Below are 15,186 nucleotides of genomic sequence, written 5' to 3' on the forward strand. Positions count from 1 at the left end.
AAAACAATGTGCAAGCATGTGAGTGACCAAAACAATGTGCAAGCATGTGAGTAACCAAAAGAGTGACTTAGAGACACGGCTATACTTAAAGGAGTGGAAGGAAATAGTCAAGAAAATTAGACTAGAATAGAAGAACTGCGGCAAAATTTGTGTGGGCCCCCCTCCCCCCCACTCAGCAAAACCATAAATAATGCGCCTCTGAGCATAACTACTGGACTTTCCCAAGATGGTATGGACCGGTGATGGTGGCATTTTACTAGGGGGGTACAGTGATTTTTGCTATACACATTGAAGAAAAGTTCACAATGATTCAGAAATGGAATCCAAAGGCTTGCATGGCATCTACCGTTTTTGAAATATTCATAAGGTTCATGTCTCAAGCTCCACGTTATTGACAGTTTTGAAAAAAATTTTGTTCATTGCAATGTTTGTTAATGGCAACTCATCTGTTTTACTACTCTCAATTAATTTCAACTCACAGGTGAAAGTTGTTTTCTTGGTTCCAAACATAAGAGCTTATTTCTGTTGATGGATTAGGGCGTTGTCAAAACATCTAACACATGACCCTTGAGGAATATTTTACCCCCCACCCATTTTTACATCATCCAAAATTGCATGCAGACTTATGCTAATTTATGACATGAATGTCGCTCTCCACTTGTTAATACAAGATATACGGAAGACTGGATGTTGTGAAGATATTTATTATTTCAGATGTTTATTTTTTAAGGAAGGAAAAAACTCATCTCTGCCTCCACCGGGAGTCGAACCCGGGTCCCTCGATTGCCGGACGAGTGCTCTGACCACTAAGCTACAGAGGAGATAGAGATTTTCCTTGGCTAGAGCGTATATATGCCGATATTAACAAGTGGAGAGCGACATTCATGTCATATATATAGCCCTCTGGTGGCTCGTCGTCAATGAGCTATTAGCTGATCGGTTTCACCGTCCATCGCACGGTTCCGTTCGGCATATATACGCTCTAGCGAAGGAAAATCTCTATCTCCTCTGTAGCTTAGTGGTCAGAGCACTCGTCCGGCAATCGAGGGACCCGGGTTCGACTCCCGGTGGAGGCAGAGATGAGTTTTTTCCTTCCTTAAAAAATAAACATCTGAAATAATAAATATCTTCACAACATCCAGTCTTCCGTATATCTTGTATTATGCTAATTTGACTTATAATGTTGTCATTTGTCCCACATAATGCGTGATTGTGACATACTGCCGTATTTTGGAAATGAAAAATACTCACTAAAAATACATAAAACTTTGCAATTACACAGGATTTGATCCAGCACAGAAGAAACACATGAAATTTTTTTTTCCTTTATAATTTATTTAAAATGCATATATTTTAATTATAATCAAGATGAGAGAAATACTGATGGAATGATGGAAATACAAATATTCAAGATATTTTGGCTTAAGACACGTCAAATGATTGGATATGAAAAACAATGCATGGTTTTCATGTACTACTTTCAATCAAAAAAAAAAAAAAGAAAAGACTAATGCATCAAAATAAATGACATAAAAAGTACATGCATAAAGTCTGTATGCATGTTTGAAATGACGACAAATGATTAACAAAATATAAACGTTTAGGTTTTTAATTCATGAAGAAAAACCAAATTTTAATGTCTTGTATTTCAGTGATGGCCATATCATTCTGTCAGTTTCATTTTCTTCAACAGTCCTCTTTCCAATGAGACATTTCATGGGTCCTAAGATGGGAGCGTTGCCGGAAACTTTTATAGCAAATTTTGCACTTGAAAGGCTTTTCTCCAGTGTGTAGTCTCATATGATTCTTGAGTGTTGTAGAGTACATTGTGGAATAGCCACAATAAATACACTTATGCTTTCTATCTTCAAAAAATACAATTCCAGTGGGGCTTTGAACTAGAAACAATGAAAGAAAACAAGAGAACAACATTAGAAATTAGTCCTACAATGATACACATTTGCGAAAATATGCAGAAACACGAGGTAAAAATACATTAATCTTCAATAATTTCTAAATTATTCCATCAAAACAAGGTCAAAGCATGGGTAAGATATAGCAAAAAAATACTTGAATAGAATACAAATTGTTTTTACACTCTGGAAAAAAGAAATATTTAGAATGAGTCTTAAAAGAATGATTCTTTTTTTTGTTGAGTTCTTTGAGTTAATAAAAATATCATATCTAGGAAGAGGGCAACTCGTAAGGGATTCCAATTGAAATTAGCGAAAATATCTTTGATTTGACACCATTTATTGTACAACCGTTGCTTTTGGGCAGCAAAGTGATTGACTGCGCAGTACATTATGTTCACTCACTATGGTTTTACTTGAATTGATTACTGTAATTTCAGACAATGGAACAGCAGCTTATACAACTTTAAATGTTAGTTTTTACCTCTTGCAGATAAAATTCAGAGTTGCTCTCTATTCTAAAACTTTTTCTGACATACTGACTGAATACTTAACGAGATCGTTTTATGTATTTCATTTCAAAAATGTGTAAAAAAAATGGTTTACTTCAAGATAATGTCTGATGTTTGATCAGCAATATTATGGAATTATCAAAGAAAACTTAACTAGTTAAGCATAAAACATTTAAATTTACTTAAATGCTTTTAACGTTTCTGAGTTCTTTAAGCATGATTTTTATTTAAGCAAGAAACACTAACAAAATTTAAATAAATTTAAATGTTTTATGTTTAACTGTTTCAAGTTTTCTTCAATAAGTTTAACTAAATAAAAGACTGGACAGAAAAAATTTGAATAGAAAAGCCACGGCTATTTTGACACTAAAACTTTGTATATGTTACTTCCGAAGCCAGAAGTTGGCCACTTTGCAAATTGGCCGGCCCAGTTAACCCAATCAATGTTCGAAATTCGGGCTTTTGAAAGGATTTTTCTGGCCCCTATGTATCGATCCCTATATATCCGTATATTGATCCCTATGATTCAAGATCATTGTCACAGCATATTTTTTTTTGTGATAATTATACCATTTGTAATTAGCCACAGCTAACCAAAATAATTATGGTTAGCTTTAGCAACCCTAATGATCAAAGTAATCTGAATATCAATATCTTATAATCTGAATATTGTGATCCATATACAGGGTGTCCCATCAAGACAGCCGAAACTCTGCACAGCCAGATTTCACGCTTGGAATACGTAAAAAACGCGCAAAGAACTAGTTTTCGAGAAAAATGTGAAAGAAAAGTATGATGGCATATCCAGTGCAAGAAAAAAAATTTTCCCATGCTGCGCATGCATGCCCTGATATGCACGTGGATATTTTGAACATCTTCCTATGTAAACATATGCAAATAAAGATATTTGTGTTTTCAACGACGTTTTTTTTTCTTGCACCGGATATGACGTCACACTTTTCTTTTGAATTTTTCTCAAAAACTATGGGTCGTACAGTTTTTCAGGCATTTTTTATCTATTCCAAGTGAGGAATCTGGCTGTGCAGAGTTTGGGCAGTCTTGATGAGACACCCTGTATAAGAATCAACATATAGGGGCTGGCCTAAATTTCGGACATAGGCCGGATCCACTGGACTGGCCAGTTCGCGAAGTGGCTACCTTCAGGCTTTGGCAGTAACATATACACAACAACTACTACTACTACTAAACCATACACGTACCCCATTCATATTCCTCTGCGGAACCCCCAATGAATTGGTACATGTTGGAATGTACGTGTAGTGACACCTGACGTGAAGTTTGTTTCTGTGTAATGCTGCCATCTTCCACCAGTAACATATACACTGCACATAAGTTTTATTTGTGCATATAAAGTTGTAGAATCGAAAAAGCCATGGCGTTTCTATTGAAAATTCTTTTTCTGTCCAGTCATAAACCACTCTACATATTGAATTTCACACTACAATGTGATAAAATTTCAATACCAAATATGAACAGATAGTTATATAAATGGACATAAACTGGAAGAAACGTGAATATTGTCAATCACATAATCATTGAAAAATAATTCACTTACCCAGTTATTCCTAAAATAAAAAATACAGACACATCATTGATATTATTAGTACATTTCATGCAGCAATATCTTGCATTCTTTTCAAAAACGTGTTTAAGAAAATTAACTGTTTTAGTTCAAGACAATGTCAGATGTTCGATCAGCAATATTACTTTAAATTATCAAAGAAAACCTGAACTAGTCAAACATGAAACAATTAATTTCTTTAAATGCCCCATTAGTGTTTCTCAGTACTTCAATAAAAATCATGTGCAGTGTATACAAAAATTGAGAGAGAATGTTTTGCATCTGCATGTATTAGACCGAGAAATAAGCTGGCCAAATTACAAATAGATGGAGATACCTAGGAACTTGATTGGGTTATGCTATACACCATTTGATGTGCACATTAGTGTAAAATAAGAAGATCTTCATTATCTAATCTATTTTTGTCAGTTTTTATAGTGCTCCATGTTGTTTTAAAAATCTTTGAATTTCGGGATACATCTGGAAAACGAATCAAACTATTTTAATTAGAAACCTATGAGAAATTGAGTTTCGGCTAATGGCATGATTCCAGAAAAAATTATCTTTGTTAGCTGAGGCAGCTGGATAGCCATGCTGTATTTGTTCAACGTTAAAGATGGTCTGGCTCCTAAATGGGGCGAGGAAGGACGGGGTGTGGTGGATACGACAGGGGCAAACGAAAAGAATCTGAATGTCTATTGTTCAGTAAAAAACACTGGACCAGTTGGTTGAATAAGAAAAAATAATGCTTATTCTTTAAACACAAATTATATAGGCATTTGATATAATACTAACACTATTCCCAATAAAAAAAAAAGTGAGTGTACAAAAATTAATATCATTTTCTCGCGAAGATACACATCTCTTTACATACAATCGTCTAAGACAATATTTTTTGGTAAACCAGTCATTAGTTTATTAGTCATTAGTGAAGACCAATTCCACTCTTCACTTCGGCATCATATGAGTCAATACATGTTTCTTCAGACTGACTTCTTGGGAGAAACTCTTGTTGCAGTATTGGCATGTAAAAGGCCTCTCTCCAGTGTGTGTTCTCCTGTGACGCTTTACATTGCAAGGATTATCGCTCCTATAGGAACACAAATCACAACCATGTCGTTTGCTCTGGAAACCAAAACTGCCCATAGACATGGCTGTAGGAATTAGAGATATCAATATGGATATTAATCACATGGAAGAGCATTGCACCAACATTTAATGCAAAGTTTTCAACATAGTTTGAATTTGCAAATACGAGAAACCACATTTGATCCGTGTGAGAGAAATGGAATACATTCAGCAGAGGGTAAAATATACAATACAATATAATATGTTCTTACAGACTGGGAGTAACATTTGAAACTACAGTAGGATCTCAGTAATATAGCACATATCAGACTAGGGATATGCTGGATTACTTGAAAGTCTTCTAAAAAATAATGAATTTCAATTACTTAAATCACTGTATGCCAGATTTTTATTCACAAAACGTGATACAAATCCAAAAAAATTAACTTTATATATGAGAATTTAGAATATTATATTTTATAAATTCATTAAAATGAGTATGCATAGTCATTACATTTTTTTTTCTGTAAAAAAAAATACTCAGTGGTTGTATCACTTCCATTGGAACAAAAAGACTGGGGTTATACTGGGAGCATATTCCGTGGCAAGGTCAACCAACTTTTAGCCTTTCTCAAGCTTTTTTAATGAACTAATTTTTTTGAACGAGACGACTTTTCAACTGCAATGGCACGAGAAACAACAGAGATGCAAACAAAAGACGTATCACAAATGAATGAGACAGCGAATCAAATCGAAGCAAAAACTGAACTCTGTAGACATGATTAGTTGGTATGTAATACAGAATATATATATATATATTTATTTATTGTGTTCGACATTGTTTTTTCTTCTATACAGCAGAGACAGTGGAGACATTTTATATCATAATTTTCTACATCCGCAAGGAGCCAACAACCCTCATACATAAGATGCTTATAATGGGCATATAGTATCATAATCTTTTGAGATGACACACAATATACTGTTTTCTTTGTATTTGTCTCGATGTTTTTATCTTGCCTGTGGATTTGTTTGCATTGCAAATTTATATGCATGTTTCTCCTGTACAAAAAAGGAGTCTGGAAAGGACAAGAGTACCGACGAGAAAACACTGGATTATTGGATGGGCCGGATTAATGCATGACCAGATAATTGAGAGTCTACTATAATCACAAATGACTACTACATGCATGGCAATGTATAATCCAAATCCGGCCCTGCACATTAACCATGTGGCTGTGAGGTAGCGAACTTGACTTCCTTTTGGATATAAAATCTCAGCATTTGCAACAGATACAGTGGACTCTCAATAATCCGGCCATGCCCCAATCTAGCATTTTTTCCTTTGATCATAGAAGAGGAAAACATGTCACTGCATATCTATGCACAGAGGTTTATATTATTTAAATAAATTTTTCAACTGACTTATAAAAACTCAATGATAAGTAATCCAGCATACCCTGGTTTGCTGAGTGCCAGATTAACAAGAGTCTACTGTAACTATTTTAAATCACAATACTTATAATAATAAAAACAAATTCAGCTATAAAACAATACATTACTTTGTGCTACAATAAGAAACACAAAAAATTTTCTGTATAAAATGCACACCCTTGAAATTCAAGAATAACTAATAGATTATTGCAGAGATGGTAGCAATTTAATGAGTGAAAATCAAGTAAGAACTGTTTGCTAGATCTAAATACCCCTTGCAATGAAACCATGTAGATTTTTTAGAAGCTAGCATTGAGAAAGCTATTGTTACATTGGCTATAAATCTCGCTTTCTTAAATCTTTTGTTTTAGCAATCAAAAGCGCAGATACTTTGTAATGCTGATTTCTCAATGAAACACATTTTCTTATTCCCCCCATTTACTCTGCACATGCTGAAAATTGAAAGAAAGCCTACTTCTTAAAAAAAAATAGGAAAATCATTTCAAAAGGGATTCAGTGATTTATAAAATATCAGTAAAAAGAAAACTTTTAGAAATGGAATGTCGAAAATATTGCTAGTGTATTTGTTCTATGTAATGCTTGTGACTGACATTTCATTTTTGTTCTACTACTCTCAATAAATTTAACCTCACAAGTGAAAGTAGTTTTCTTGGTTTCAAACATAACAGCTTATTTCTTCAATGGACCAAGGTGTTATCAAAACATCTAAAGCATATAGTACACATGACATTTGTTTGCACAGATCTTGGGAAATACAGACCATCTTGAGAACTGGATTGCAGTCTTTCTCACATGGCTAACTTAAATTTTATAAAGACTACCACAAAAAGAAAAAAGACAGGTCTTTCAAAAAATTCTCACTAACATTTATATTTATTTGATACAATTGCACATAAACTTACATGAATCAGACTTGCTATGCTATCATTGTTGGTTACAGCACAGCTATTGTGTAACTTTGGGGTATTGCTGTATTTTGGGAATAAAATACTCGCTAAATATATAAAACTTCGCAATCACGTATGATTTGATCCACCACAGACCATATAAATAATTTTTTCCTTGACGATTTATTTGAAATGAATTGACTTCAATAATAATCAAGATGGGAAAACTTTGATGAAATGGCAGAAATACAAATATTCCGAGAAATTTAGGTCTTAAAACACAAGTCAAATGACTACTCAGACGTATGTATCCCCCATTCTGATGGAGGTATTTTGATGAAACTTGGTATATGGGATATGTGGACCATGCGGAAAAGAAAATTTCAATCAAAAAATTAGTTAACTTTTTTATCACATTCACATTTTTCCCATGGTCCAAACAATGTATATACCAAGTCTCACTGAAATATGTCCACCACAATGGGTGCCACATAAGTAGGAGTAGTGTCAGTGTAATCCAACTCACATTACTCACCTTGATTATACTGACACTACTGACTTATGTAATGCGAGTTGTAGTGAATGTATTTCATTGAAACTTGGTATATAAGTTATTTGGACCATGAGGAAAAAAATAAATATGATGAAAAAGCACCACGTTTTCACCTGGTGGTCAAAAAGTGATTCCTTTTTAAATTGAAACTTTCTTTTCCACATGGTCCACATATCCCGTATACTAAGTTTCATCAAAACACATTTCATCAGAATGTCCCAGGGTTGTTTGGTTTAAACCAAGTGGTTTTTTAAATAAACCAGTCTGTTTTTTTTTTTTTTAAAAATCACATAAAAATGGCCTAAATATAATTCCCCCCCCCCCCCTTAAAAATATCACATTGGTTCATTATTAGGCAATATGTTTTATTCTTATCACATTTTCTATTCTAGGGGTACAATCTGATGATATATCTTTAAATGGTAAGATGATATAAGTGGTTTTTTTCAATATCTCATAAAAGTGGCATAAACATAAATTTTCTTTCAAATTAAGTATCTTAGTTGCTGAAAATTATATACAGTATCAAAATTTCTCATTGCATTTTCTAATTTTGCTTTACATTCTGATGCTCTATATCTTAAGCGAATTCATGAATGTAGATTGCATCACACATGTGGTGGTGGTGTATTATCTCACAGGTTTTTTTCCTTCACAAAGAAGCAGCAACGGTAGTGACTTCACTGGCATGCTAAGGGCAGATGGTCTTATAATCCAACATGAGAATGGGTCATAAAGTCCCAGAAAAGTAAAAAAAAATTATTCAGGACTGTTTTTCTTGGGGAAAAACATGCTTCGCTCTTAACAAATTTTGATGGCACCTTAAATTTTTTTTGGATTTGTCCAGCCCTGGTGGATAGCACAACTTTTATCAAGATGCACATTGCAACACCAGTGAAGCAGCTGCTGAAAAACGAGGGGGTCTGTCCAGACTTTTTTTATTTTTTACAGTCCCGTCTTTGTGAAAAGGATAATTGCGATTTTGTGAAAAATAAGTAATTTTGTAAGAAGCAAAGTAATCTAGTTAATCTATCACAAAAAAATGAAATTTCAAATATATGGTTTCATTAATTTTTGTTTTGTGAAGGGACCGTTTTTTAAATCTGGAATTTTGTGAAGGGTCCGGCAAACGGACCCAAACTTTGGCTGGACAGACCCCTGAGAACCATTATGACAATAACAAGATGACACAACACTTGGCCGTCATGTTCACCTGACAGGTGAACACTACTGTACCTTTGCAACTTTTGGCTCCGGAAATACTCCAAAATGTTATGTGCAATGGTCGGATTGCAGACTTTGGTGAATTGAAAGCACATCCACATCATTACCATGGCATAGGTCTACTCTGATTCCAAGTCATTCTGACCAGTGGTTTTTATTTTACAGTGTTTCCAATAATCTGTTTATTGTAAATCATTGCTAATTAAATTGCATAAATTATGCTTCATTAAACACATTGTGATTGCTTAGTTTTTATCATAGTTTTGTAAAATAGAGTCGTAATTAAGTATATTGAAGGAGTAACTAGGAAAAACATCTTTATTTTATAGTTAATAATAACATTAGGAGAATTCTCAAACACAAAATATTTCCTTGAATTATATTAATAAGCGTTTCATTTTAATAGTTTATTAAAAGTTTGAATGATTTTTCAGAAATTTTAATGTTTTTAATGTAAATGTTAATAAAACCAAAAAAAAAAAAGGTTTAAATTAAAAAAACCTGGTTTAAAAAGTTTTTCTAAAGAACTGGTTTTTTACCAACACTGGAATGGGTGCTACATACGTCTGAGTAGTGTCAGCATATTTATAACCACCATGTACTTTTCATGAAAAATGACTATGGTGTATCAAAATACATGAACATAGAAAATTCCATGCAAAAAGTATGTATGTATATTTGGAATGATGACTTATATGAGACACAATTCTTGGGGGTGATGTATCTGATGCCACAATGACAAACAATTAGCAGATTATAAAATTTTAGGTTTTTAGTTCATGAAGAAAGAACCCATTTCAATGTGTCATATTTCAGTGATGACCATCTCATTCGACCAGTTTCATTTTATCTTCAAATGTTCTGCTTCAAATGCACCATTTCATGGATCTTAAGATGCGAGAGTTGCCTGAAACTTTTGTAGCAAACTTTGCACCCAAAAGGTTTCTCTCCAGTGTGCAGTCTCATGTGACGCTTTACATGGCAGACATTATCACTCCTATAGGAACACAAATCACAACCATGCCGTTTGCTCTGCAAACTGAAACTGCCTGTAGACATGGCTGTAGGAAGCAGAAATACGAATATGGATATTAATAACATGGAAGATCTGTGCACTAACATTTCAATACAAAGTTTTCAACATAGTTTGAATTCAAAAATATGAGAAATTATATTTGATCCCTGAAAAAAAATCAAATCCAGTCAGCAGTGGGTGAAATACACAGTTCTTACTGACTGAGAGAAACATCTTAAGTTAATTACAAATAACTAATACATCCATGCCCATTAATCAAAATCCAAACCTGCACATTAACCATGTGGCAGCTAATTTGTCTTCCTTTCGAATATAAAATCTCAGCTTCTACAACAGATACAGTGGACTCTATAATACAGCCATGCCCTAATCCAGTTTTTTAATTCGAGTGTAGAGGAAACATGTCACCGCATGTCTATGCACAGAAACGTATATTATATAAATGGGGTTTTCAACTGGCTTCCTGTAAGCCAAGGATTTCGGTAATATGACATACACTGGTCTCATATGTGCCAGATTAACGAGAGTCTACTGTACATTTTCATGAAACTCCACTTGTAAAAAAGAATTGCAATCAGAAACTACCTTTGATTAGGCTAATTTGCACTATCCTAAGTAACATGTTTTTCTGTAAAAAATGCATTCCTAAATTAAAGCACAAATAATGGATAATTGCAGAGATGGTGATATTGAGTGAGTATCAAGTAAGAATAGCTTGGTTGATCAAAATACCACTGGAAATGAAGCTATGTAGATATTTGAGCAGCATAAGTTGCGAAAACTGATAGCCCTCTCACGGCGTTGACTATAAATCTCGCTTTCTTAAACCTTCTATTTTAGCAACATATAGCAAGAGCAGATACTCTGTAATGCTGATTTCTCAATGAAACACAACTTTCTATTCCCTCTTAATTTGCACCTGCTCAAAATCCAAAGAAAGCCCATTTGATGAAAAAAAGATACGCCATTTTAAAGGAGGAGTTAGTGATTTGTGCTATGTCTGTAAAAGAAGAAAACTTATAGAAATAGAATCCCGGCATTATTGCTACTCTTGAAAAAAAATTGTTTCATGCAATGCTCATTAATGACAATTCATCTGTCCAACAACTCTGGATTAATTTCAACTCAGTTATGAAAGTTGTTTCCTCAAACGTAAGTAGCTTATTTCTTTTGATGGACCAAGGGGTTACCCAAACATTCAATGTTCTATGCATGACATTCATTAGCACAGATATTGGGTAATACAAACTGTCTTGAGAACTGGACAGCAGTCTCACAAGGCTATTAAAATTTTGTGAAGACTACCATAATAAGAGGGAAAAATACAGGTCATCTACAAATTGACTAACACTTATGAGTATTTTTATGTAATTGTACACAGCCTTAAGCGAATTAGACTTATGCTATTGTCATTGGTTCTGCTTATTACAAAAATCTGGGATATTGCTGTATTTTGGAAATGAAATACTAGCTAAATACATAAATTTTCACAATTACAATGAACACGTGATTTGATCAAGTGCAGACCAGATAAATAATATTTCTCGTTGATTTATTCAAAATGAATTGACTTTAATAATAATCAAGATGGGAGAAGCACTGATGAAATGACAGAAATACAAATATCCCAAGATAGTTTGGTCTTAAAACACAAGTCACATGATTGAATGTTTATAAAATTCATGGTTTTCATATCATACTTTCCATGAAATATGACTATAATGTATCAAAATATATAAACATAAAATTCCATGCATAAAGTATGTATGTATTGTGGAATGATGACTATGTGTATTTGGAATGATGACTTGTGTGAGAGACAATTCTTGGGGGTGATGTATCTGATGCCACAATGACAAACAATTAGCAGATTATAAAATTTTAGGTTTTTAGTTCATGAAGAAAGAACCCATTTCAATGTGTCATATTTCAGTGATGACCATCTCATTTAACCAGTTTCATTTTGTCTTCAACTGTTTTGCTTCAAATGTACCATTTCATGGATCTTAAGATGCGAGAGTTGCCTGAAACTTTTGTAGCAAACTTTGCACCCAAAAGGTTTCTCTCCAGTGTGCAGTCTCATGTGACGCTTTACATTGCAGACATTATCACTTCTATAGGAACACAAATCACAACCATGCCGTTTGCTCTGCAAACTGAAACTGTCTGTAGACATGGCTGTAGGAAGCAGAGATACGAATATGGATATTAATAACATGGAAGATCAGTGCACTAACATTTCAATACAAAGTTTTCAACATACTTTGAATTCAAAAATATGAGAAATTATATTTGATCCCTGAAAAAAAATCAAATCTAGTCAGCAGTGGGTGAAATACACAGTTCTTATAGACTGAGAGAAACATCTTAAGTTAATTACAAATAACTAATACATCCATGCCCATTAATCGAAATCCAAACCTGCACATTAATCATGTGGCAGACTACTTGTCTTCCCCTTTCGGATATAAAATCTCAGCTTCTACAACAGACACAGTGGACTCTCGATAATACAGCCATGCCCGAATCCAGTTTTTTCGTTCCAGCGTAGAAGATGAAAACATAAACATGCTACTGCATGCCTATGCACAGAAATATATATTATATAAATGGGTTCTTTCAACTGACTTCCAGTAAGCCAAGGATTTCAGTAATATGACATACCCTGGTCTGATATTTGCCAGATTAGCGATTAGAGTCTACTGTATATTGTTTTGAAACTCAGTATTTTTAAAAAAGAATTGCTATCAAAAATATACTTGATTATACAGTAATACAGCAATTTTCACTACTCTAAGTAACACCGTTTTCTGTAAAAAATTGAATTTCTACATTTCCCAGCTTAACTAATGGTTAATTGCAAAGATGGCGACATTGAGTGAGAATCAAGTAAGAATTGTTTTGTCTATGAAAATACCACTGCTAGCAATGAAACTATGCAGATTTTTGAGCAGCATAAGTTGCGAAAACTGTTAACCCTCTCACGGCGTTGACTATAAACCTGGCTTTCTTAAACTATATTTTTTTAACTCTTTCTTAAACTCTTCTATTTTAGCAACATATAGCAAGAGCTGATACTCTGTAATGCTGATTTCTCAATGAAACACAACTTCCTATTCACTCTTCATTTGCACCTGCTGAAAATCTGAGGAAAGCCCATTTCCTAAAAAAGATACATCATTTTAAAGGAGGAGTTGAGTGATTTATGCTATGTTCGGTAAAAGAAGAAAACTTTTAGAAATAGAATCCCGGCATTATTGCTACTCTTGAAAAAAAATTATTTCATGCAATGCTCATTAATGACAATTCATCTGTCCAACAACTCTGGATTAATTTCAACTCAGTTATGAAAGTTGTTTCCTTGCTCCCAAACGTAAGTAGCTTATTTCTTTTGATGGACCAATGGGTTACCCAAACATTCAATGTTCTACGCATCACATTCATTAGCACAGATATTGGGTAATACAAACTGTCTTGAGTACTGTATAGCAGTCTCACAAGGCTATTAAAATTTTGTGAAGACTACCATAATAAGAAGGAAAAATACAGGTCATCCCCAAATTGACTAACACTTATAGAGTATTTTTACGTAATTGTACACAGCCTTAAGCGAATTAGACTTATGCTATTGTCATTGGTTCTGCTTATTACAAAAATCTGGGATATTGCTGTATTTTGGAAATGAAATACTAGCTAAATACATAAATTTTCACAATTACAATGAACACGTGATTCGATCAAGCACAGACCAGATAAATAATATTTCTCGTTGATTTATTCAAAATGAATTGACTTTAATAATAATCCAGATGGAGAAATGCTGATGAAATGACAGAAATACAAATGTCCCAAGATATTTTGGTCTTAAAACACAAGTCAAATGATTGAATTTTTAAAAATGCATAGCTTTCATATGATACTTTCCATGAAATATGACTATAGTGTATTAAAATATATGAACATAAAAATTATGTACATAAAGTATGTATGTGTATTTGAAATGATGACTTGTGTGTGACACGATTTGCGGGGGTGATGTATCTGATGCCACAATGACAAACAATTAGCAGATTAAAAAGTTTTAGGTTTTTAGTTCATGAAGAAAAACCCATTTTAATGCCTCATATTTCAGTGATGATCTCATCACATTCGGTGAGTTTCATTTTCTTCAACTGTGCTGTTTCCAATGTGCCATTTCATGGGTCCTAAGATGCGAGCGTTGCCTGAAACTTTTATAGCAAATTTTGCACTCAAAAGGTTTCTCTCCAGTGTGCAGTCTCATGTGATTCTTGAGTGTTGTAGAATACACTGTGGAATAGTCGCAATATATGCACTTATGCTTTCTATCTTCGAAAAATACATTTCCAGTGGGGCTTCTGACTGGAAACAATCAAAGCAAACGAGAAAAGAAGGTTAGAAATTAATCTTATAAAATAAAACATTTGCCAAAATATTTAGTAATATTCATGCGAATTAAATTGATCATTAATCATTTTTTAACTTGTTCAATGAAGAAAAATGGATAAAACAACGTAAAAGCTAGAACAGTGTTTTCAACCTTTTGTGGGCTGTGAGTACATTGTAAGGGTTCTGAAGAATTATTTTCAACTATTGTATAGATGACATTTTGAGTTTCAAACTTGTAATTTATTGATATGCAACTTATAAAAAACTAGCTATAATACCCATTGCTGCCTGGGATTTCTCAATATACTGGGAGCATTGAAGAATTGACAAACCATTGTAAACGAATGAATGTCTGAGATGAATTGGTAGGTAACCTAAAGTAACATTCCAAAAGCCATTGTTAAGACCCATGAACCAGTGTTGCCTAATGGTTTTTGCCCATTTCAGGCATTTGCCCTGCTCTGACAAACTATTAAAGTAGCCTATCATTCGTCCTGTTTAGTATGTATGAAGAGTTTGGTGACGATCTGTCTAAAATAGAAGATTTGT

At 33.6% G+C, this 15,186-nt stretch overlaps 1 protein-coding gene across 1 annotated transcript; it reads right to left on the reverse strand.

The window, feature by feature from the left end:
* Positions 1-1,173: 1,173 nt before the first annotated feature.
* Positions 1,174-14,699, reverse strand: LOC149084180 (zinc finger X-chromosomal protein-like). The gene is made up of 4 exons (XM_089235276.1): positions 14,404-14,699; positions 4,957-5,191; positions 4,002-4,011; positions 1,174-1,935 (listed from the first exon to the last, which is right to left on the reverse strand). Exons 1-4 carry the CDS (start codon positions 14,510-14,512, stop codon positions 1,687-1,689), a joined length of 603 nt encoding a protein of 200 aa, XP_089091402.1. The 5' UTR covers positions 14,513-14,699; the 3' UTR covers positions 1,174-1,686.
* Between the last annotated feature and the right edge of the window lie 487 nt (positions 14,700-15,186).

This window comes from Pholcus phalangioides, unplaced genomic scaffold (assembly GCF_987345545.1).
Source record: "Pholcus phalangioides strain wild (caught in Gottingen) unplaced genomic scaffold, Ppha-v1.0 ptg000008l_1, whole genome shotgun sequence".
Classification (NCBI taxonomy): Eukaryota; Metazoa; Arthropoda; class Arachnida; order Araneae; family Pholcidae; genus Pholcus; species Pholcus phalangioides.

Bases quoted from the DNA above. Each gene is read 5' to 3' on its own strand.
- LOC149084180 (XM_089235276.1), bottom strand. From the start codon at position 14,512: ATGAGACTGCACACTGGAGAGAAACCTTTTGAGTGCAAAATTTGCTAT. The intron at 5,192-14,403 runs GTTGAAGAAAAT...CCATGTGATTAA, and splicing joins GGCACATTGGAAACAGCACA to TATCCATATTGATATCTCTA.